This window comes from Papio anubis, chromosome 4 (genome assembly GCF_008728515.1).
Source record: "Papio anubis isolate 15944 chromosome 4, Panubis1.0, whole genome shotgun sequence".
Classification (NCBI taxonomy): Eukaryota; Metazoa; Chordata; class Mammalia; order Primates; family Cercopithecidae; genus Papio; species Papio anubis.
The window spans coordinates 27,150,640-27,176,856 of record NC_044979.1 but is presented as its reverse complement, the minus strand read 5'-3'; the positions used below and the strand labels follow the sequence as shown (position 1 = coordinate 27,176,856).

Sequence of the window (26,217 nt, the reverse complement as noted above, 5' to 3'; positions counted from 1 at the left end):
CATTTTGGAAGTGTACTATTAAGAGGAAAATTAATATAATAATAATAGATAACAGCTAACAATTATTGAACACTTAGTATGTGCCAGTTACTGTGCTAAGTATACTTATGTCATTAAATCTGTAGTAGAATAGTAGATGCACTATTTCAGAATAGTTAATCTTGAATTTTTAGGATCTCTCAGAACCTCTTTTTTTTTTTTTTTTTGAGATAGAGTTTCGCTCTTGTTGTCTAGGCTGGAGTGCAATGGCACGATCTCGGCTCATGGCAACCTACTACCTCCCATGTTCAAGCAATTCTCCTGCCTCAGCCTCCCAAGTAGCCGGAATTACAGGCATGTGCCACCATGCCCGGCTAATTTTGTATTTTTAGTAGAGACAGAGTTTCTCCATGTTGGTCATACTGGTCTTGAACTCCCGACCTGAGGTGATCCGCCTGCCTTGGCCTCCCAAAGTGCTGGGATTACGGGTGTGAGCAGTGGCAGGGGCTTGCTGTGTTGCTCAGGTGGCACAATTAGAACTCACTGCAACCTCCAGCTCCTGGGCTCAAGCCATGTTCCCACCTCAGCCTCCCTAGTAGCACACCACCATACCTGGCTAATTTTAAAAACAATTTTTTTCTAGAAACTGAGTCTTGCTGTCTTGCCCAGGCTGGCCTTTTTATGAAAAAAGGTGACACACAGGGATGTTGATTATATTCATGTCTGATTGTCCTGTGGGGAAAAGCTGAATCCTAGAAAACAAACTGCTACTTGGGATATGTATTAGGAGTTTCTAGTTCTTTTATTTGATGAGGGAGGCGTCTTTTATTAGGGAACAAAAACATGTGCCTGGAGCTTTAATTCACTTTTAGATTTCTTATAGTATTCTATATGCATTATTAGTATTGTTAATGATATCAAAAATCACTGGCATTTGAAGTGAGTGGACATGATTCTGCTCATTTTTTACATTCCCTTTTAGTCTTGAAAATTAATTATATTGTTTATTCATCTGTAATATATGATGCCCTTTGGTGAGATAACTTCATGATTTACCTCCTTCCTCTAAAGGTATTCTTTAAAGGTATTAAAAATTATAACTAATTTTATTCTAGAAATATTTCTGTTGAACCATTGGGTAACAGAATAAATTTCACTGCAAGTGTTTTAAAAGGTTTTTGTTTTGTTTTTTAAGAGACAGTGTCTTTCTCTGTTACCCAGGCTAGAATTTAGTAGTGTGGTCATAGCTCACTGTAACACTGAACTCCTGGGCTCAAGTGATCCTTCCATCTGGCCTCCCGAGTAGCCAGGACTGCAGGCACATACTATCATGCCCAGCTGATTTTTAATTTTTTTTGTAGAGGTAGGGTCTCAGTATGTTTCCAGGATGGTCTTGAACTCCTGGGCTCAAGTGATCCTCTTGCTTCCGCCTCTCAAAGTGTTGGGATTACAGACGCGAGCCACTGCACCAGGACCAATAAATGAATTCTTAATGAGACTTGGACCTGGAAATCTCTAATATTTTATGTCTGGTGACATATATAGACTATATTCTTGGTGCTTTTTGAGTTTAGAATCATATTTTATTCTGACTCTTATACTACTTGATGGTTATTGCTATGTGATTTACTAGATAAACTTTTAAATGACACTGCTGCATAAAGAAATAAACACTAAAACAATAATGATAATTTAATATTTGTTGTTAAAAAAAACTTTTTGAAATGTGTGTGGTTTACATACATAAACAAAGGCATATTAAATATCCCAGCAGTACTTCATACATTCTCATGACTGGTTGCTACTGCCTGTGTTCTTATTCACACAGCTTCCTTTATATCAGTGGTCCCCAACCTTTTTGACACCAGCAACCAGTTTTGTGGAAGACAATTTTTTTATGGATCCAGAAGTAGGGACAGGGTGTGGCAGAGAGATGGTTTTGGGATGAAACTTTTCCACCTCAGATCATCAAGCATTCGATTCTCATAAGGAGTGTGCAACCTAGATCCCTTGCATGTGCAGTTCACAGTAGAGTTTGCACTCCTTTGAGAATCTAATGCCAGTGTTGATCTGACAGGAGGCAGAGCCCAGGCGGTAATGCTCCCTCATCCGCTGCTCACCTCCTGCTGTGCGGCCGGGTTCCTAACAGGCTATGGACCCGTACAGGTTTGGGCCTGGGCGTTTGGGACCCCTGTTTTAGATGACAAAAATACATAAAAGTATCGTACCCCATATGTCTTCCTTATTCAGTCGGATATTGGAAATCATTAAGCCTGGTATCAGCTATTCTGGATATTCTATTTTGATGCTTCATCAAAACTCTACAAGTGTTAGTTTCTTAAAGATAGTTGCATTATTGATTCTGAAACTGCATCAGTGAATCTATTGCTACATTAAAATTCACTGGTCTATCTTGAACTTTTTAGCCAGGTGTGATTTTGTAACATTCATTGGTTATTTAGAAAATAACCTGAATGATACAGATCTCCCAAATGTTGAAACACTTCATTATATAATATTTTAAAAGTCACGTTTATTAATATCACAAGTAATCTCATTTAAAAAAATCTAAGCGTTGGGAATCAGTTAAGCTCACAGTGGTGGGTACTTATCTTCCAAAATTCTAATTTTTCTCTTGAAAGTTTGGTTTTTATCCTTGACAGCAAATATCATTAATTATTTTCCTTGAAATGACATGTAAATGTTTGGCAAATACCCAAATCTAAATAATCATAGGTTGTCTGTTTTTCTTTCAAGAATAAAATGGCAACCCATGAAAAATAAATTGGTTTTTAAACTAACAACTTGAATAATTGTACAGGTCCTTTCCTTGAGATAACCATTGTGCTTTGGTATACAACAAAAATGCTTTATATGCAGTTCTCATTTTGTCACACAGGATATTAAAATTTTCTATGCCATCGGTAAAATTTTATTTTATTTTATATTTATTTATTTATTTTTATTGCCAGTGTATGGTGGTGAGGAGTACAGTGCAATTTGTACTTACTGAGCACTACTAGTACTGTTTGGTGCCATAAGTTTGGTACCCAGGTGCCAGAAATTTTATACACCATTGCTTTTGTGCCATTAGTGCAATGTTGCTATTATTAAAAGGCTAGAAAACTGTTTATTATGTTATTTTGAAAAATAGTTATTTTGAAAAATAACGTGTTGTTACTAAAAAAAAAAAAATAGTTTTGACTACATGGGACCTCCGGAAAGACCATTGGGATTTTGATTGACATGATGTTAAATTTATAATTAATTGGAGAAAACTACACATTTACAACGTTGAGTTTTCCGATATAGGAACATAGTATGTTCTTTCATGTATTCAATTATTCACTACAATTTTATATTTTCTTATAAATATTGTGTATTTTAAGTTTATTCTGAGATATTTTCAGCTTTTTGCCATTATAAATAGGACTTAATTTTGAGTTATATTTTCTAATTGGTTATTGTAGGTATAGGAAAAGTTGATTTTTGTGTGTTTACCTTGTTTACAAATAAAAAGTTTTTCAATTGAATATATATATATATATATATATATGTTTTTTGTTTTTTGTTTTTTTTACATTGAGACAGTCTTATTCTGTTGCCCAGGCTGGAGTGCAGTGGTGCAATGGCAGCTCACTGCACCCTCTGCCTCCTGGGTTCAAGCGATTCTCTTTCCACAGCCTCCCGAGTAGCTGGGATTATAGGCGCATGCCACCATGCCTGGCTAATTTTTTCTATTTTTAGTAGAGACAGAGTTTCACTGTGTTGGCCAGGCTGGTTTTGAATTCCTGGCCTCAAGTGATCTCCTGCCTCAGCCTCCCAAAGTGCTGGGATTACAGGTGTGAGCTACTGCTCCTGGCTCTCTTGAATTTTTTTAGGTAGACAGGTCATCTTTAAATTACAATTCGTTTTTCTTAATTTGTTTGTTTGTTTGTTTCCTTATTGCGCTGGCTGAGACCTCTGATTAGTGTCGAATAGTAGAGATGTTGGACTTGTTTGTCTTGTTCTGACTTGAATACTTAGTATTTTCCCATTAGGTTTAATTTTTAAGGTTTTTGATGCTTTTTAAAAAAATGTAGGTAAGGAAATTTTTTATTGCCTTATATTGCTTATACATTGAGGGTTTAAGAATAATAATGTATTAAAGTTATCAAATGTGTTTTTTCTTTTATTTTGTTAACGTGGTACATTATGTTAATACAGCTCCTATTATTTATTGAACTATCATCTTTCCATTCCTGGAGTGAGATCTATCTGGCTACAATGAAAATCTGATTGAATTTTTTTTGCAACTTTTCTCCTTTTAATTTGTATTTAAATATATATTCATAGCTGCAATTGGCCTTAAGTCTTTTTTCTTCTGATTTGGATTTCAGGGTTATGCCACTGATAAATAATTGAACTTTCAGTCTCTTTCAGTGTTCTGATATAGGCTAAATTCTGAAGTAATTTTTTGCTGATTGTACATTTGGTAAAATTTACCTGTTAAATCATCTAATTCTGGTGGCATTTATTTGGAGGTAGACATATGAACATTTTTAATTTATCTGACAGTGTTTTTATTAACTAAGGAAATCTTATGTTGGCATGGGTCATCTGTTTCGTTTTACTGTTGTAGCCTTAGCACCATGCTAGTCATATAAAAGATGCCCAGAAAATTTGTTGAGTGAATCCTTATAAGGTTGAATAGTGCTTTTACTTTGCTAAAGTTTTATTTGAACTGTGTTAATATTTTTCTTCCTCTTTTTGTTTCTTCTTCTTAAAGTTCCACTCTTGTCCTGGGGACCCAGCTTTAACTTTAGCATCTGGTATGTTGAACTTAGTGGCATTGATGATCCTGATGTAGTACAACCTTGTCTCAACTGGTATAGCAAGGTAGGACTGTATTTTAAATCCTGACTTTAATGGCTATAAAAGGAGAAATATGTCAATCTCTTATTCATTGAGAATAATTTAAAATATTCAAAATAATAATAACAGTTAGCTAACGTTTTATTAGGCACTTCCAGTCTGCCAGCTTTTAAGCGATCCTAATAACTCACTTTGTCATTATCACTCTATGAGACAGGTGCACTTACTATCCCCATTAGTTTATAGATGAAGAAATGAAGCACAGAGAGATTAAATAGTTTGCCTAGGATCACACAACTGTAAAGTGCTTGAGCCAGTGTATGAACTCAGGCAGTTTGGCTCCACAGTCTGCTTTTATATTATACCCATTTGACTCTGAATTTGTTTTTTTTTTTACTTGTATTCATATAAATACTTAAAACATAGTTTTTAGTGGGATAGTTTTGCAGTCTGATGGAAAATTTAAGATGTTGATGTGATTTAGACTCCTAAAGTAGTCAACAGGGTTAAAAAATATTGCTGTTTAATATAACTGTAATATATATTGTTACATGGTAGTTATGATAAATCTTTTTTAGAGGCCAAGAGTAAGTTATAGTTAATTAATTATAATTAAGTTATTAATTAATAGTTAATTATAATGTGTAAGGATTAGATGTTTAATGACCTTTTATTAGTTAAGAAGTCAGCTATCAACTGATTTGTGTTTCAGATCTTATACATCTTCCTAAATACATTTTATTTTCTTGCCTCATTAAAGGGTAATGCCTATAAGTAAATCATTGTTGTTTGATTATCATGCAACATTGTTGTTTGATTATCATGTTGTTTGATTAGCGTGTCATCTGTTTGTTTGAATAGTGGTATAGTTAGGAAATTTGACGTAGTCCCAGAACATACTCCTGAAGTTGAGATTTTTTTTAAAAAATCCTTTTTATAAGATTGTATTTTTGGCATCTGTCCTATTAGGGGAAAATTTTAATAAATTAAGTGCCTGCTTTTTGGATTCCAGTTAATTGAGATGTCTACTTTATAGCTGCTTAATAGATGAGGTAGTTCAGGCTTAGAAAACAATTAAATTGGGCCGGGCACAGTGGTTCTCACTTGTAATCCCAGCACTTTGGGAGACTGAGGTAGTGGATTGCCTGAGGTCAGGAGTTCGAGACCATCCTGACCAACATGGTGAAACCCCGTCTCTACTAAAAATACAAAAATTAGCTGGGCATGGTGGCATGTGCCTGTAAGCTCAGCTGCTTAGGAGGCTGAGGCAGGAGAATTGCTTGAACCCAGGAGGCAGAGGTTGCAGTGAGCTGAGATTACGCCACTGCACTCCAGCCTGGGAGAGAGAGCAATACCCTGTCTCAGAAAAAAAAATTAAATTTAGTCTGTTTTTGATGATTTTTGAGTCATAACACATGTTTGTAAATTTGAAGTATCTGTATACTTGATACTTGTCATTCAAGTAATAGCTTAAAAACCAAAAATAGAAAGCATAATATAATTGTATGTGAATTATTTCATGTTTTTTGTGCTCTCAGTACCTGCATTGTAATGGGATTAATAGACACTATGGAGTTATAATTTTTACAATATTAAGTGGAGTTTAAGAAATAGGTGTTCTCCCTTTCTTCAAAGTTGAGACTCTGGAATTAGGTTTGGTTTAATAACTTTTGGCTACATACTTTGTAACCTTGGACAAGTTTGGAACAGGCCAAGTTTTAGTTTTGCTAGTTAAAAGAGCCAAATAATGATACCTAATGAATCAGGTTAGTACACTGCTTGGGACGTAGTGTTAATAAATGCTCAGTGTAGATTAGTTATTTTTACTGTTGTTAACTGTTTCCTACAGTATCATCTAACCAAATCTCTTCTTTCCATACTTACTCTGTGTTCTAGTAGTACCGTGAACAGGAAGCTATTCGCCTTTGCCTAAAACACTTCAGACAACACAACTATACAGAAGCTTTTGAGTCACTGCAAAAGAAAACCAAGATTGCACTGGAACATCCCATGTTAACAGATATTCATGACAAGCTGGTGTTGAAGGGTGATTTTGATGCTTGTGAAGAGTTGATTGAAAAAGCTGTAAATGGTATGAAACTTTGATTGGTTATTAGGGTAAATTCAAGTACATACGGGAAACTTTCACGAAAAGAATATAGGCTTATGCCAGTTATTACTCTAATTTTTTTTCTTGTTTTTTTTTTACTCAGTTAAAGATTGTTAGCTCTTTGGATTAGGGACTTCTTTCATGTAAAATAGATCCATGATGTAATGAGACTTTAAAAAATGAAATGTACTTGAACTCACATATAAATTTAAGTTGGCATCTTGGGAAACTGTGCACTTACAAATGATAACATTAACTAGCATTAAACTGTATCAGAAATATTTTGATATTGATAGCCAATATTTATTAACAGTGTAGTTTTGAGGAGAAGAGGGGGCTAGATAATAAAAAGTGTTATTAATAAGCAATTATATATAAGGAACAAGGAGATTTGTATTGAAAATAACTTCCTTATGGTGTAAATACTATATAATTGCCAATTTTCTTGTGTGACCTGTAATCTGGCTTTGAAAGAAATGTGAATGGTTGAACATCTATATTATCTCCCAGGGTATTGACTTTGGAGGGTAACGCTCATTTGGATATTTAAGGTCTGATGCGTTTTGTTATTTAAACTAAAAAGGGACTCTGTTGCTTATAGTATGACATTTTTTTAAAATCTTCCACAGTAACTTTCATAGTGACAAAGAACAGAATAGTTGTACAATGTAAAACTTGTGGAATTGAATTTGGTGCATCTTTTATAGGAAGAAATAAGAAATAATACATTTTTCAGTGATTTGCTCTCATTTTCATTTTATCACAGTTATCATCTTTTACTAGGTATTCATATTTATTAGATATTGGGTAGCTAAAAAAAACCAGACCTGCACTGCCTTCTTTGAGTTTGTAAATGTAAAGTTAACTTAAAATGTATTGCTTTGAGCTCCACTTTTTAAAATATGACAAATCTGCTTCTAAGCCTTGTACATTATTATTGCTTACTTGATTGATGATGATACTTGCAAATAAATGATTGGTATGTTTGAAATTGAATATATTTTGGAGTATAAACAAATAAAACACGTAACTAATCTCTTACCAGACTTTGAAAAGCTACCAATAAAAGTATATGTGTGTGTGTATATATATGTATGTATGTGTATATATATGTATGTATATATGCCATTTCTAGGAGTGAATTCTGTATTTTAACCTCATAGGATGAGGGAGGCATAGGTAATTTTAGAGCTTTTTTGTTTGTTTCAGACATTTATCATAAGGCGTTTATTATTTTGTGAAGGGAAAGCAAAACAACAGGCACAGGCAACTCTATACAATTAATAAGCTAAAAACAGTTATATATTTTAAAGCTGTCTTTAGTGACGTACTCAGTTGGTTAAGATTAGCTGATAAAAATCTTGTGCAGTTTTAGTATCTACAGAGACTTAACTTATCCTTTGGCTCCAGAAAGGAACCAAGTTTAGAAAAATTAGTAGTTGCTCAATTCTTGAAACAGCCACATCATAGTTTTTGTACTATGAATACTATGGGCTCTCTAAACTGGCCTGGAACACTGTTAGTTAATAAACATTCCTTTCAGGGTTGTTCAGTTTGCTTCTGACCTCATTGATGATGATTTGTTGGACAAATAAGGAAGTAAACAGTGCAGAGTTTTTTGGCTTCTGCTCTATTAAAAACATAGCAGAGAAGGACAAGAAGTTCCTGCCTGCTAAATAGGAAGATCTAGGGAATCAAAAGAATCTCTGTCAAGCTTCTTGTAATGGAGGATACAAAAGCTACTTTTAGTATTTTTAGTATATTACTTAGTATGATCTTTAAGTATTGTCTGTATTTTAAGAAAGCGTAAGGCTGTATTTCTCTAATAGGCTTTTTATTTGTCTAGAAATATCACTGTATTTACATTTCATTTTATTACAGGTGATTTCAGAACCAATAATTGCTACTACCTCTTTGCCAATGCAAGATCCGGTGATGATAGGCAAAAGTAATCACCTAGGGACAGGAATGTTTTACTCAAACATGTAGAGATTGTACTGAAAACCTCCCTTTGCTGAGCTTATCTTTTTTTGCTATAGAAAGAGAATTTTTCTTTTGTGAGATAAGGGAAGGATAAAGTTTAATAAGGTAGTCATAAAGTTTCAACCTGAAATCTCTACCCTTCTCCCTCTGTCTTTCCCTGCTTCTTTCTTTTTTCTGTTATCCTGCTTTAAAAAAAATCTCTCTACTCTTGTCTTTTGGATTGTGCAGTAGTTGTTAATTATAGGCATATCTTGGAGATATTGCAGGTTTGGTTCCAGACCACTGCAATGAAGTGAATGTCACAATAAAGCAAGTCACACAAATTTTATTTCCTTTCTTTATGCATATAAAAGTTGTATTTCCACTTTACTGTAGCCTGTTAAGGTACAGTCGCATTATTTCTTTAAAAAAAAAATGCACATACCTTAACGTAAAAATACTTTATTGCTTAAAAAATGCTAATGATCATCTGAACCTTCAGTGAGTTACAGTCTTTTTGCTGGTAAAGGGTCTTGCCTCAGTATTGATGGCTGCTGGCTGATAAGGATGGTGATTGCTAAAAGTTGGGGTGGCTGTGGCAGTTTCTTAAAATAAGACAAAAATAAAGTTTGCTGCATCAATGAGCTCTTCCTTTCACAAAAGATTTCTCTGTGTCATGCAATGCTGTCTGATTGCATTTGATCCACAGGAGAACTTCTTTCAAAATTAGAGTCAATCCTCTCAAACCCTGCTGCTGCTTTATCAGCTAAGTTTATGTAATATTCTAAATCCCTTGTTGTCATTTCAACAATGTTCACAGCATCTTCATCAGGAGTAGTTTCCTTCTCAAGAAACCACTTTATTTGCTCATTCATAAGAAGCAATTTCTCATCCATTCAGATTTTATCATGAGATTGTAGCAGTTCAGTCACATCTTCAGGTTCTACTTCTAATTCTAGTTCTCTTGGTGTTTCTACCACATCTGCAGTTAACTACTTCTTCTGAAGTCTTTAACCCTCTCCACATCATCCATGAGGTTGGAATCAACTTCTTCCAAACTCTTGTTAATGTTAATATTTTTATCTCTTCCCATGAATCATGAATGTTCTTAATGGCATCTAGAATGGTGAATCCTTTCCAGGTTTTCAATTTACTTTGCCCAGACCCATCAGAGGAATCACTATCTGTGGCAACTATCGCCTTACAAAATGTGTTTCTTAAATAACAAGACTTTCTTGAAAGTCTAAATGACTCCTTGATCCATAGGCAGCAAAATGGATATGTGTTAGCAGGGATAAAAACATTAATCTCCCTGTATTTCTCCATCAGAGCTCTTGGGTGACACGTATATTGTTAGTGAGCAGTAATATTTTGAAATACATCTTTTTTTTTTTTTTCTGAGCAGTAGGTCTCAACAGTGGGCATAAAATATTCAGTAAACCATTCTGTACACAGATGTACTGTCATCTAGGCTTTGTTATTCCATTTGTAGAGCACAGGCAGAGTAGATTCAGCTTAATTCTTAAGGGTCCTAGGATTTTTCAGAATAGTAAATGAGCATTGACTTCCACTTAAAGTCACTAGCTGCATTAAACCCTTACAAGAGAGTCACACTGTCCTTTGAAGCTTTGAAGCCAGGCATTGACTTCTGTCTAGCTGTGAAAGTCCTAGATGGCACCTTCTTCTAATAGAAGTCTATTGGAATGTTTTGTCTACATTGAAAATCTGTTTAGTATAGTTACCTTCATCAGTGATCTTAGCTGAATCTTCTAGATAGTAATAACTTGCTGCATCTTCTATAATACATCAACACTTGTGGCTTTACTTTGTACTTTTATGTTATGGAGATGGCTTCATTCTTTAAATTTCATGGACCAACCTCTGCTAGCTTCCAACTTTTCTTTTGCAGTTTTCTGACTTCTCTCAGCTTTCATACACTTGAAGAGAGTTAAGGCCATGCTTTAGATTAGGTTTTGGCTTAAGGAAGTGTTATGACTGGTTTAATTTATCCAGACCACTCTAACTTTCTCCATATTAATATGGAGAAATATGGAGTCTGTTTTGCTTTCATATCAGTCGTGGGTTCACTTGTAATTTCCTTCAAGAACTTTTCCTTCTCATTTACAACTTGGTCAACTTTAGTGCAAGAGGTCAACTTTCAGCCTATCTTGGCCTTTGACATGCCTTCCTCCCTAAGTTTAATTATTTCTAGTTTTTTATTTAAAGTGAGAGGTATGTGTTGAACACTTAAAGGCCAGTAAAGATATTAAGTGGCCTAATTTCAGTATTGTTGCATCTCAGGGAATAGGGAGGCTCAAAGAGAGGGAGAGAAATGGGGGAACTGCTGGTTTATGGAGTAGTCAGAATACACACATTTATTAAGTTCCTTGTCTTATAAGGGTGTAGTTCATGGTGCCTCAAAACAATTACATTATTAACATCAAAGATCACTTATCATAGGTGACTGTAACAGATATTACAATAATGAAAAACGTTGAAACGTTGCGAGAATTACTGAAATGTGAGAGACACGCAAAGTGAAGAAATTCTATTGGAAAAATGGCATCCATAGACTTCCTTCAATTTATAAAAAACACAGTACCTGTGAAGCGTGGTAAAGCAAAGCATTATAAAGGCATATGTATATTGAATTATCTTCATTGATTTTCTGTTTTTAATGCAATTTTGTATTCCTGTTACAAACCCTACTTGAAAATGGTGTCTTACTCTTTTCAGGTATTGTATTTGCTCTGCCACATTTTTATGAAGTATTTTTGCATATATTTGTGTATGTAAGATATTGGTCTGCAGTTTTCTTATAATGTGCATGTCGTGTTTTGGTATCTTTTGGTGTGTTTGGGTAGTTCTAGCCTTTTAGAATGAGGCAGGAATCTAAAAGTGTTTGTGTAGAATGAGTAGTAGCTTGGTAGAATTTACTAGTGAAGGCAACTGGACCTGAAGTTACCTTTGTGTGGAGGTTTTTGTGTTATTTTGGCAGGGTCTTATTAGTTTTCGGACTTTGAAAATTTCCCATATACATTTAAATATATAAAATTTCCTCGGCCAGGTGCGGTGGCTCAAGCCTGTAATCCCAGCACTTTGGGAGGCCGAGATGGGCGGATCACGAGCTCAGGAGATCGAGACCATCCTGGCTAACACGGTGAAACCCCGTCTCTACTGAAAAATACAAAAAAAAACTAGACAGGCGTGGTGGTGGGCGCCTGTAGTCCCAGCTACTCGGGAGGCTGAGGCAGGAGAATGGCGTAAACCCAGGAAGCGGAGCTTGCAGTGAGCTGAGATCCGGCCACTGCACTCCAGCCTGGGCGACAGAGCGAGACTCCGTCTCAAATAAATAAATAAATAAATAAATAAATAAATAAAATTTCCTCTTCTTGTTCTTTAGTTGTGCTATGAAGTATTTTTACTTTTGTTCAGTTTAGTATTTTCATTATGAAATGAAATGGCTCTTTGGAAGAACCGTGGTTTTTAATTTACAAATTTGTGGAGGTTTACTAGTTGTTTTCTTTGTTAGTGATTTCTGGCATAATTGCATAGGGGCCAGAGTGCATATCCTGTGTGTTTCCACTCCTTTGAAATTTAATGAGACTTGCTGTGTAGCCCAGCTTATTCAATTTTTATAAACATATCGTATATATTTGAACAGAATGTGAATTCTGTAGTTGTTGGAGCAGTGTTGTATATCTGTTCAGTTGGTCAGAGTTGCTAATCATATTGCACAAATCTTCTTTATCAATAAGAATTTTCTGATTCTCATTACTGAGAAAGATTTTAACACTTTCCACTATGATCATGGAATCGTATGTTTCCTATAGTTGGTCTAATTTAACTTTACATTTTGATGCCATGTTTTTAGTTGAAAACAAATTTTAAATTATTTTGAATTAAATCTTTTATTATGAAGTGCCTTTTTATCTCTACAAATATTTTTGCTTTCAGGTGTAAATTGTATTAAGATCTGTTTTCATTTCTTATTCGTATGGCATATCTTTTTTTGTTTGTTTTTTGAGACGGAGTCTCTCTCTGTCTCCCAGGCTGGAGTGCAGTGGCCGGATCTCAGCTTACTGCAAGCTCCGCCTACCGGGTTTACGCCATTCTCCTGCCTCAGCCTCCCGAGTAGCTGGGACTACAGGCGCCCACCACCTCGCCTGGCTAGTTTTTTTTTGTATTTTTTAGTAGAGATGGGGTTTCACCGTGTTAGCCAGGATGGTCTCGATCTCCTGACCTCGTGATCCACCCACCTTGGCCTCCCAAAGTGCTGGGATTATAGGCTTGATCCACCGCGCCCGGCCCATATGGCATATCTTTTCCATCTTTTATTTTCAACCTTTATCCCTCTAAAGAGAAATATCTCTTATAAATTTTATTTAAATAAAACAAACTTATTTAAATAAAATTTTATTTTATTAATAAATCATTTGACTTATGATTAGTTTAGAAATTACAACAAGTATGCATGATTGCCTTAACAAAATTGATCAGTGTCTTTTTTTTTTGAGACAGAGTCTTGCTCTGTCCCTCAGGCTGGAGTGCAGTGGCGCGATCTTGGCTCACTGCGAGCTCCGCCTCCAGGGTTCACACCATTCTCCTGCCTCAGCCTCCCGAGTAGCTGGGACTACAGGCACCCGCAACCACGCCTGGCTAATTTTTTGTATTTTTAGTAGAGACAGGAGTTCACCATGTTAGTCAGGATGGTCTTGATCTCCTGACCTCGTGATCCGCCCTCCTCCGCCTCCCAAAGTGCTGGGATTACAGGCGTGAGCCACCGCGCCCGGCCGATCAGTGCCTTTTCCCTCTTCCCATGTGAGGATTTAGTAGACTTTCAGCTTCATATTCTCACCTTCTAATTCATTATTCTATTGTTGTCAATTGCTCTATTGTTGTCATTTATTTTGATACCATGTTCGAAGACCCTATAAAATATTAGTCTTATATAGCAATTGTTCATTAATTTTACCCAAATATTTACTGTTTTTTTCTCTTCATTATTGTTTGTGTCTTTAATCTTATATCTAAGATTATGTTCGTTCCCTGTGCCGTAAGCCCATCCTTTAGAATTTCTTCTATAATGCAATTCAACTCTCTCAGAATTGCTGACCTGAAAATTTTGTCTGCTTTCTAGGAGGGTGTTTTTGCTAGATGTAGAATTCCAGATTGACACTGATTTTCTTGAAATACATTTTGAATATCATTTGACTGTTATTAATCAGCTTCCATTGTTTCTTTTGAGAGGTGTGCTGTCATTTTCAACTGCCATTTTTTAATGTAATCTTTTTCCCTCTGTTTAAATATTTTATATTTGTTTTAGATTATTTTGTAATTACATTAACAAGGCTGTCCGAAACTCCAGTGTGGCAGCCCTGTTAACTATTGTCTGTTTTTGTTTTCTTTCAATTAAATATATGTTGCCTTAGTCTATCATTTCTTTTATTTTCTCCTTTATCTTTTTTAACTGCACGTTTCTGTTTAATATTTTAAGCTTCTCTAAACCCTTTATCCCATTTCCACTACTATGTTATTTTTAGTGTCTCTTTCTTACACTTTGACCTTCAGTTCTGTGATATTTTCAATTTGTTCATTCCTCTTTTCTCTTGTCTCTGACAATTCAATTTTTGTTTCCTTTTGTTGTCTTACCGTTTCTTTTCCAACTATTTAGATGTCTACTTTCCAACTGCTTATATCTCTAATCTGTACTCATGTTTCATAGAGAGAGTTGCTTTTTTTATTTGTGGAAAGGTATTTGGCTACTTTCATCTATTGCATGGCTATATTTTTCTGTTGAATCAGATTCATTGCTACTTTAAAAAATTCATTTCTTTTCCTTTTTATATTGTATAATTCTTGGGTTGATTCTTTTTTAACACTATTAATCTTTGAATGTGAATTTTTCCTATTTTTAGAAGCTTCTTTTGAGTTAGGAGGTAGGGTTGTGTTCCAGGATAGCAAGATTTTTCCTTTTTTCTCTTTAAGATTTTGTTTCTTAGTAGTGCTCATAATGCAAAATCTCACTCTTTTTTAACCCTTTCCCAACTGCCACACTCTTTTTCTGAAACATGTTTTTTTTTTTCATAATTTTTGCTCATTTATGCCTTTGTGCCTTTGCGTATGCTGTATTTTCTTTCCGATTACTTTCCTTTTCATATAGTTCAGTTCCAGTGCATTCTTCAAAGCCAATTCTTTCAAGGTATCTTCTTTCGTTATATTATCACTGAGTCACTCCTTCCTCCTCTTAACTCGTATTTGTCTTGATGCTATATTTCTCATTTTGTTCATAAAAGATTGTTAATTTTCTGTCAAGTATATTTCCAAACACTGTATCATTATCATCATCATCGTAAGTAACATATCTGAGAGCTTGACAATGTGCCATCTATTCTCCTAGACCTTTTACATGAATTTATTTTTCATACTTACCTTCTAGGGTAAATATTGTTGTTATTTCCGTTTAATATATGAGAATGATTAATTTGCTTAAGATGGTATATCTAGTAAGTGACAGAGCTAAGATTTGAATTCAGGTAGTCTGGTGCCAAGATCCATACTCTTTATCTCTAAGCTTTACTATCTTAGTAAATATTTACTGGTTCAATGTCCTAATATTGATTATTATATTATTACTGGTATAATATTGGCCTTTTTTTAAGAATTTGGACAAACTGATGAAATTCGTTTCTTAAAAATTCTTTTTGATCTAATCATTCTTGAATGGTCAAAAAAGATTTTATGCTCTATAAGTTATTTACCTATACATGCATTTTAAATTATTTCTTTTGTATATAATCTCTATTTTGGTGAAAAATCAAATTTGATAAAAGTTTGAATTTATCAAATATGAATACATATAACTAGGCAGCAGTACTATAATCTATGTGGATTTTTTGGGTTTTGTTTTCTTTTTAATTCTGGGCAAGAGATTTGAAATTTTTTTCCCTTTTGGTAAATCTTCCTAAGTCTCATTTTTAAATCATGTTGTGTGTGTGTAGGCAGGATTTCTGTGTTGCTCAGACTAGTTTTGAACTCCTGGCCTTGAATGATCCTCCTGCCTTAGCCTCCCAAAACACTGGAATTACAGGTCTCAGCCACTAGGCTGGGCCATCATGTGCTTTTTAAAGAGAGTATCCACTATTATTGGAGAAAAGAACTGCTTGTGCTCAATGAGGACTCTATGAAATATATTTAGTATAGTCATAATTATAGGGGAAAAAAATGAAGTGATATTGGACCTGAGACTCTAGTTAAATAGTTTAAAAATTATTAACAACTAGTTCATAGTGTGCTTTCTCCTAGTGATATTTAAATTTCTTTTGTATAGTTTTAATTTTATCTGACTGTTCTGATCTCTTGCTTTAGATTTTTGTCAAAAATAGACTTACAGAAATATTAGCAACTGCCTGACTTCTTCTTTAAACAGAAATAATTTTTTGAACTCACATGGTTCACAGGCATCTTTAAATTTCTTATTTACTAATTTGTTTCTGAGATTTTCAAACATTGTAATGGATGTCATATTTTTATAGATGAGAATGTCATTATTGTTTCAATAGAGAGGCTGAGTTTTTTTGCTGAATTATATATCTAAAGCAAGCCTACCAAGGCAAAAGGCCTTATTGGCAAGAGTTTCCAAGAATTAGAAATAATAGGGAGCATGGAGATTATTTGGGATGTAACAGTGTCAATTTTTTGTTTTTAGATTGTGAAAGTTGTAGGAAGTTCTTTTACATTAAAACAAGGTACTAAATGCAATGCATTTTTTTTAACCTTTACCCTGCTTTAGTGTTTACAGTATTTATTGACTTTTTGCAAGAATTTTGAAAAGTCTCAAAGGGAAAGAAGAAAGGAAATTTGTGCCTGTAGGATGGAAGTTTCCAGTTAAAGCCAGCTGAAAGGGTTGGTTACAACTGAGCTTCATAATTACCCAGGAAAGAAAGATTAGGGGGAATGCTCTAAATTGCTTAGTCTCTGGTGAATATATAAATCACAGAAAACAGTTTTACTTTTAAATTGAGCCACATGACAGAGTTTATAGTAAAAGTCACTTTATAACTTACGCTATTTGGGCACATGTAAAAGCTAGGATTTGTAGCCTAAAAACTAAGGAAATGTTATTGTAGCACATAGCAAGAAGTCCAGAGGTAAGGTGGATTTCATGGTTGGTTGACTCAGTGATCATTTCTTTCTTTCTCTCTGCTGTGTCATCATTATAGAATTGACTACATTCTTGTACTTCGATAAATTGGCTTTACTATTTGTATACATTACATGCAGATATTCCAGAAGTATAAAAGTAGATTTTTCTTTTCTGTATGTCTCTTTAGAAGTAAGGAAAAATTGCCTAGAAGTCTCCCAGAAGATTCTTCATGTTTCATTAGCCAAAATTGGGTTCCATACCATTCTTAAACTAATCTTTGTTGAGGGCCACGGGAATAGGGCTTCATAATTATTTATGTATGTATGTGGGGATGTATGTAGGGAGTTCAGTCTCCATACCATTACAGTAACTAGTGTAACAACTTAATAAGTAGATAATGAGTTTATTGATACAGCAGAATCAGGAGTAAGGAAAGCGTGGTAGAACTTCAGTACCAACTCCACCATTTAAGTAAGAGCTGTGTGGTTTTGGTTAAGTTTCTTACTTTTTTTAAATACACATTTCCGGGTTTATAAAATGGAGATGATAATGTGTATTTCATAGGATTGTTTTTAGAATTAAATGAGATGAGACAGCATAAATTCTAACATTTGGTAAGTGTTCCATAAGTATAGTTTTATTACTGCTGTTAGTACTTTTATCTTTATGTAGTTTTGTACTCAAAACTGTGTAATAATGGAATTCACATGTTAAAGTTAGTGTTCCCTTTTCCTGTAAATGTATCAAGGACCTAGACCAAAATTGTTAGAGCTCTATTTTCTTCTCTAGTTCTCTTGGATATGGGTGGCAAAAAGTACTGGCGCAAAGCACTGTTGGGGGAAAGAGATTGGGATGCACTGACTCCATGTCATTATAGGATGTAAAGATTAAGAATTTCATGGTTGAAATAAAGACAAGTGGTGGGAGGTCACAAAAAGAAATTAAAATATAATTCTCCTAATCTTAAATTATCCTTTCCTTTTCCCAATTATATTTATAATAATGATAGAAATGATTTTTTAAAGATATATAAGATATTTTTTCAATGAAGTAGCACATTTATACAGATTATTTATTTTTATTTTCTCCTGCTTCTATTTTGCAGCCTTAAATTGTCTTATGACTTTTTCCCCCTCCCAGTTGACTCCCTTTTCCTTCTTTCAAGGTCTCTAACCCTTTGGTAATGTCACATACTTGTCCATTGAATGCAGCAATGACTTTGTATCTAATAGGTGCAGTAATGGTGAGAAACATAGTACGTTTAATATGAGCTTCCCCTAAAGCAATTTGTTTGCATGGTTGTGCCAATTAATATTTTACTATTTATAGTTGGGGTAGCATGAAGTGAAACTGAAGTGATGCATATTTTATGAAAATGTGTTTTTTTATTAGTGACATATTAGTAATTTCTCTTAATGTCGTCTTTTAAATTTTAATTTTTTTCTATAATAAATAATGTAAGTAGTTAAGGTATAATTCTTTCTCATTCTTCAATATTTGCAGATGGCTTGTTCAATCAGTATATCAGTCAACAGGAATATAAACCACGATGGAGTCAAATCATTCCCAAAAGTACCAAAGGTAAGCCATACCTTCTAGATTGTAGTTCTGTTTCTTCAATGTCTCAGTCTTCAGTTTTCCCAAGGTAGTTCAAGTGTCATAGTACTATGTTAATAGAAAAGATGTTGGCCAGGTGCAGTGGCTCATGTCTGTAATCCCAGTACTTTTGGAGGCCGACGCAGGAGGATTGCTTGAGCTCAGGGGTTCAAGATTGGCCTGGGCAACATGGTGAGACCCTGTCTCTACAAAAAATTAACTATACAGCCGAGTGTGGTGGCTCACACCTATAATCCCAAGACTGTGGGAGGCCAAGGTGGGCAGGTCACCTGAGGTTAGTAGTTCAAGACCAGCCTGCCCAACATGGCAAAACCCTGTCTCCACTAAAAATACAAAAATTAATTAGCTGGGTGTGATGGTGTGCACCTGTAATCCCAGCTACTTGGGAGGCTGAGGTAGGAGAACCACTTGAACCTGTGAGGCAGAGGTTGCAGTGAGCTGAGATTACACTATTGCACTCCAGACTGGGAGACAGATAGAGACTCCATCTTAAAAAAAAAAAAAAAGCCAGATACGTTGGCAGGCACCTGTTGTCCCAGCTGCTTAGGGTACTGAGGTAGAAGGGTGGCTTGAGCCTGGGAGGTCGAGGCTGCAGTCAACCATGTTCATACCACTGCACTTCAACCTGGGCAGCAGAGTGAGACTGTGTCTCAAAAAACAAAACAACCACCATAACAAAATAAATAAAAAGCAGATGTTTAAAACAAGACATAGGTTCCTTAACCAGGTAGTAGAATTCGTTGTTATATTAAAATTTTCTTTTTAAACCTTTTTGTTTTACTGCCATAACAGAAGGTTGGGCAGCTTTTACACAGAATATCATTATAAACTGCTTTGATAGATGCATGGTATAAAATTATAGGCTGTGTTGTATTGCCATACGCATGTTCTTGAAAAGCTTAACTTCTGCAAAATTGCTTGCTAAACCTAGCAGGGCATATAAGAAAAATAGAAAGGCAGAAGACCATTCCAAATCTGTGGAACTTTATAACCAGCTACTAATAAAAACTAGTGTAATAATTATAATAAAAATTAATATCAGTGCATTTAAATCTTCAAAGGTACTTATATTGAACATCATAGTGTGTTTAGACTTAAGCCCTGGGCGCATGCCTTCATCTTTGAAATGTGGATCCTGGAGGGCATTTGCTTCTAATAAAGACTGTTTTCATCAAAACTTGAAATCAGATCCAGAGTATAGTCTTCTTCATGAATCCCTTATTTTCGTATAAGGGGGAAGTTTTTGTCACTTCTTCATCTGTACTCACTGCTTTGCCAGATAGTTAACATAGTGGAAAGTGTAGCAATTTCTTAATGCAACTGTTTGCATTAAAGGAAGACAGTTCTGTGGATACTGAGCTTTTTTCATTGTGGTCTTCATGTATTGCTAAGGACTTCTCTTTAGTTGTGAGAAAGCTTTCTCCTGATAGTGTTGCACATTAATATGCAGGGGAAAATTGCTCAAGAACCTCCATAATTGATGTTAGATGAGCATCATTCTCCTATTTTATCAGTCACGTATGAGGTAATTTTCTTTAAAGACACATATTATTAGCAAACAGACTGTAATTGTGTATTTGCAAACTAATGGATTCAACATATAAAATACATACTGAAAATGGATTCATTTTAGTGCTTTCTTTTTTTCCTCAGACCTCTCAGGGATGAATATGCTTTCTTAAATCTATTCTTAAAAATGGTGATACTGACTAATGGGGGAAGAAAAGAAGAAAGGGCAAAACTTCAATGATAATAAATTGCACAGTCTAAAGGCTTAACTATTAGGAGAAAGGATTTGAAGGGAACTTCTGGACGATTAGCCGCTGAATACAGTAGTAATGAAAAGCTTCAGTTTTGTGTCTTATTTTCTGTATATAAGAACTGACATTTCAGTCATTTTCATAGGACCCTTGTGAAATTAGTATAAAATTGGATGTTCTCCATTTTACATTAGGAGAAAGCCAATACAGGGAAACTTATTAGCCAAAGTAATATATTTCAACTAATAGGAGAGTTATGAAGAAAGCCTTAGGCTTTCTAGTTTATATCAGGTAAGACATTAGGATCTTATAACCTTTTGAACTACCAAAATGAAGTTATAACTTTTTTTTTTTTTTTGAGATAGAGTCTCGCTCTCGTTGCCCAGCTGGAGTGCAGTGGTGCAACCTCGGCTCATTGCAACCTCCGCCTCCCGGGTTCAAGTGATTCTCCTGCCTCAGCCTTCTGAGCAGCTGGGATTACAAGTGCATGCCACCATGCCTAATTTTTTGTATTTTAGTAGAGACAGGGTTTTACCATGTTGGCCAGGCTGGTCCTGAACTCCTGACCTCAGGTGATCCACCCACCTTGGCCTCCCAAAGTGCTGGGATTACAGGTATGAGCCACCACGCCCGGCCATAACTTTATTTATGTAAGATTTGGTGTAAAGTAAGATTAGATACAAGTTGAATAATAGTGTTCTCTTTTGGAAGTTTAAATAAAGTTTTACTGATTGTATTTAAACCTGCCTATTAAACTCTGATGGAAATAAGAATCAAAGTGAAGTAAATCTTAGATTTCTTAGATTTCTTCAGTCAGTACTTACATGAAGTAGTTGGTAAATTAGGTGGGAACTGATTGTTGAAATATTGGCACAAAATTAATACGTTATACAAAGTTATATAAAATAATTATACAAAGTACAAAATTGTACAAAAATTATACAAAATAATTGTACACATTATACAAAATTAATATCATAATATAAAACTTGATAACATCTTTGTTTTTGTAAATAGTTTAATAACTCAACTTTAAAACTGCTCATTATACTAATGAACTATGCCTAGAATATATACAGGAGATCTAATTTTGTAATGTTTTTGACCTTCACTTCGGCACCCAAGTGGCTTAGAGATTTTTGTTTTATGTTTTTGTATAATGTTTTGTGTCTGCTGGTTTGTGGCATTGATCATAAGTAAATCAAAAATAACTTCCAAGTTCATTCATGTCCTGAAAGCATTTGGAAAAAAGAACAAGATTATTATAAATACAGATTTGAGTCATACTGTTACTTTTATGAGTCCTTTTACTTATTCTTAATATTTTGAAAAAATAAGTGTGGGTTATTTTTACTACTGATTACAGACTTATGAATAAATTTACTCTGGGTATGCTGTTGTTTGTTATTCCTTTAAAAGAAACTGTTATTTCTACTAAAGGTGATGGGGAAGATAACCGACCAGGAATGAGAGGAGGCCATCAGATGGTTATTGATGTTCAAACAGGTGAGTAGCAGTTGCAATGGAAAACAAAATCTTCATTGGCTACAGGCATCATCTAAACCAGGCAGTGACAGGTAAGGAAGGGTCAGGGGTGGGGGTGGGGAGCTCTTACACAAATGAAATTAGATTGCCTAAAAAAAGTGTAACGTGGGCTTTTATGTGTGTATGTGTCTAGTTTATATGTGTTGTGTTTTCATGGAAAACTGGTGTACTTCTGGATTTTTGTTGCGCTTATATTGTAGTAGAGTAATATGAGAATTACTGGAATAAAGAGAACTAAGATACATTTTCAGAGGAAGCAGATATCAAATTAGGCAGCCAAGTGTTGGTAAGTCCTTTAATTGCTAATAACTTTTCATAAGCCTGTAAATAATTTTGTTGTTTTAGTTGTTTTTTGTTTTTGTATTCTTTTCCTGCCTTTTAAATTTTGTTCTGAAGCTTGGTAGCAAACATGTTTCTTAAGTTTCTAAAACCTAGGAAAACTTAATTACCATAATATTTAGAGGTTAATGCCAACATTATAATAGGTCTCAGATTAGCCGCTTAAAAAGCAAATAATACCAATAATCTAGCATAGTTATTATTGGATTTTAGAAACCTTTACTGCATAGAATACCACTCTTTCCAAGAGTAATGAATGCTCAGTTCTACTGTGTATTATGCCAACTCATATTGCTTCGGGAATAAAATAATTGCTCTGGAGACTCATAAAATAATTAAGAATAAAAATGGTTACAATGTAGATACTAAGTCTTCTTGACATGAATTTATTTTCATAATTTTTGTAAGAAGAGAAATTATAACTTTTCTTTTAAAATTAAAAGCTAAATTTCTATGATCACCTCTGAACTGGTTTGAGACTGTTATTAGGGTCTCTTTGGAAAAGGTTCATTTTAAGGCATATAGGAATTGACTTTCTTAATCTTGGTCCCTCTTTCCGAATGCCTTTCTGCCCTACAGAAATAGGCTTGAATTAGCTATAGAGTCTTAGGCATCTTTTTTTTCTGCCTGAGAGTATAATAAATATTCGTATGCTTATTTACTAAAGAGCCAGATTTATATACAAATTGTTTTTTTATCCAGAATAATTAAATAATTTATGAATACAGACATGATAATTTATTTTTAGATTGTCTGCAGTAGCTTCCCCTTTTGTTGAACATAGAGTAGAATTTATAATGCTTTTCTTTTTTCTCCAGCAGTACTATAAGGAAAATATTATTAAACACGCCCCCCCCCCCCAACCTTTTTTTAAAATAGAGATGAGGTTTTGCCATGTTGCCCAGGCTGGTCTTGAACTCCTGGGCTCAAGCAGTCTGCCTGCTGGGACCACCCAAAGTGCTTGTATTACAGGTATGAGCTACCATGCCCAGCCCACCCTTTCGAACAAATTTGGTTATAGTATGCTATAATAATATACTAAATTTATGTTTATTTGAGAAGAGCTTTTACCTTTTAAAGCAAAATGCACTTTCCTTAAATATAAAAGTAATATGGTTTACTTTAACAATTAAAGCTCACCTTATCTGGGGGAGCAGAAGGAATTTTCGTAGTGCTTACTGCGTTAATTATTGATAGGTAAAGTACATGTGTAAGAAAAGACAAAAAAATTCTCTTTTTATAATCCATGAAATGTGAAAACAGAAAATTATTCAAAGAATAGGCAAATGTCATGACAGAACTTAGTGTGAGCAAGTCATTGAGAATTAAAATCTAACTTTTCAGGTCGGAGATCTTTGAAATACTTACAGTAAAGTGATAAAGGCCTAGATATTTTTCTTTCTTTCTTTTTTTTTTGTTTTTTTGTTTTTTTGTTTTTTGAGATGGGGTCTTGCTCTGTCTCCCAGGCTGGAGTGCAGTGGCGTGAAGGCCTAGATATTTTTCTATAATATTTTTGTTTTATGCATTAGCAAACTCTTGATGGTCAGGGTCCTTACCCCTACTCCCTTTAAAAAAAATATTTCAGCTGGGCACAGTGAGTGTCTCATGCCTGTAGTTGCAACACTTTGGGAAGCCAAAGCAGGAGGATCGCTTAATCCCAAAAGTTCAAGACCAGCCTGGGCAGCATAGTGAGACTCCCCTCTGTATAAGAAATAAAAAAAATCAGCTGAGTGTGGTGGTGTATGCCTGTAGTCTCAGCTACTCGAGAGGCTGACTCAGAAGGATTGCTTGAGCCCAGGATTGGAGGCTACAGTGAGCCATCATCACACCACTGCACACCTGCCTGGGCAACAAAGCAAGACCCCGTCAAAAAAAAAAAAAAGAAAAAATGTTATTTGAGTAACTACTAGATTTACTTTAGAAATTATAAGAAAGAGTAGTGAGAATGACTATTATAGTCACAGAAGTTTCCTCCAGATGGACCTTTAAAGGAGTAATCTCTTTTTGATAGCTTCTAAGGAGTTTTTATAGGTTAGCGAAGGTGTACAAAGAAAAATCGGCCTATATCCACACTTCAATATTGACAGCAGTTTATAGAAAGCTACAGAAGTACTTTGGAAATACACTTTTACGCAAATATTTCTACCACAGGAAATCTAGGGAATTACCCTGTTAGTAGAAGATTTTTTAGTTAGAGCCATTTTGCACCCATTTAGAGTGTTTTCTTTTTTTCTTTTAATCGTTATGAATTCTGGGTCAAACTTTATTTAGGCCCATGGTGGATGACAAAACTAGATTTTTCAGCCTTAAAAAGGAATCATGGGTGGTCATTTAATATACATTGTCCGTTGCTCAAGTTCTCATGCTTTTCAGTATGTTACCATTGCCACGTATAGTGTGGAAACAGTACTAACTATACGTGGACATTGAGGTCAAAAGGATTTCATCAGATTCAGGTGATCCTTGTTATCAGTAATAGAGATGGCATATAAAACATTTGGAGGTGGAATTCCTCTTTTGTTTTCTTGTTTTCGTTTTTTACATTCAAAAAATATGTTTCCAAGAAGAGCTATCTGAAACCTTTTGTCGGTATTTTGATATCTTGGTATAGAAATAGAGATAGAAGTGATGATTCCTTTTAAACTTATCATTTACTATAGAGGGGAAGACTAGAAGGACACATACCAAAATATTGACCTTAGTTATGTCTGGTGGTACAATTACCAGTGGTTTAAAATTTTTTTATTTAAAATGTATTTTTAAAATTTTCTACTTTAAATTATAAGTTGGAGAAAATTTTACTCAATAGCATTCGTTTTAGGAAGAGAACTGTACGTATTGGTGAAGGTGCTTTGGAGTACAAAGTAAAATACTGAGACCTGATTGTGGAAGGAACTATTTTTGCAACACTGAGAAAAATTGTCTCATTAGGATCAGAGAAAGGGAAGAAGAAATAGAAAGAGATGGCTGGGTGCGGTGGCTCATGCCTGTAATCCCAGCATTTTGGGAGGCTGAGGCGGGTGGATCACCTGAGGTCAGGAGTTCTAAACCAGCCTGGCCAACATGGTAAAACCCCATCTCTACTAAAAATACAAAAATTAGCCGGGCATGGTGGCAGGTGCCTGTAATCCCAGCTACTCAGGGGCCGAGGCAGGAGAATTGCTTGAACCCAGGAGGCGGAGGTTGCAGTGAGCCAAAATCGCGCCATCACACTCCAGCCTGGGGGACAAGAGCAAGACTTTGTCTCAAAAAAAAAAGTTGGAGATAAATCGGGGGTGTTCAATCTTTTGGCTTCCCTGGGCCACATGGGAAGAAGAATTGTCTTGGACCACACATAAAATACACTAATGATAGCTTATGAGCTTAAAAAAAAAAAATCACAACAAAAGTCTCACAATGTTTTAAGAAAGTTTACAAATTTGTGTTGGGCCACATTGAAAGCCATTCTGGGCCTCGTGCAGTCCATGGGCCGCAGGTTGGACAAGCTTGAGATAAGTGGTAGTAGAGCCAGATGGATGGCAGAATGCCACATTTCATGACATGACTGTTTCTTTACTCACCAAATTCTTAGAAGTTTTCTCTAGTAAAATTGATTTTGGAGTTGATTTTTATTTATTTATTTTGTGGTAGAAACTGGTGAGACAGTTAGGTTTAGGGTTCAAACTGAGGTAGGGCAGTAGTGAGGCAACTTCTGTGGATTCCAGTGTCTGGAAGCAGAGAGAAATATGAGGAAAGATGCCCTGGGACTCAATAGGAAAAGCTCTGAACTTTCACAAGACTGAAATTACGGTTCAGGTTAAATTAAACAGGTCTCTGGTTGTGAGTGTGGGTAATCCAGGAATCTGATCAGGAGAAAACAAAAGAAACCAGAAAACACTATTCAGAAGTCTAACAACTTTCACACC

The 26,217-nt window shown here is 35.0% G+C and overlaps 1 protein-coding gene across 6 annotated transcripts in view; it reads left to right on the top strand.

Annotated features, from left to right (window-relative positions):
* MKLN1 (muskelin 1) overlaps window positions 1-26,217 on the top strand; it is a 161,694-nt gene that overhangs the window by 61,174 nt on the left and 74,303 nt on the right. For 5 of the 6 annotated variants that reach the window (XM_021935346.1, XM_021935344.1, XM_021935347.2 and 2 more), the window contains exons 5-8: window positions 4,748-4,857; window positions 6,733-6,925; window positions 18,555-18,632; window positions 21,869-21,934. In XM_021935346.1, coding sequence (XP_021791038.1) covers window positions 4,748-4,857; window positions 6,733-6,925; window positions 18,555-18,632; window positions 21,869-21,934 — 447 coding nt within the window. Of the gene's footprint in view, window positions 1-4,747; window positions 4,858-6,729; window positions 6,926-18,554; window positions 18,633-21,868; window positions 21,935-26,217 lie in introns of all 6 variants that reach the window. The other variant, XM_021935348.1, reaches the window with a different exon arrangement.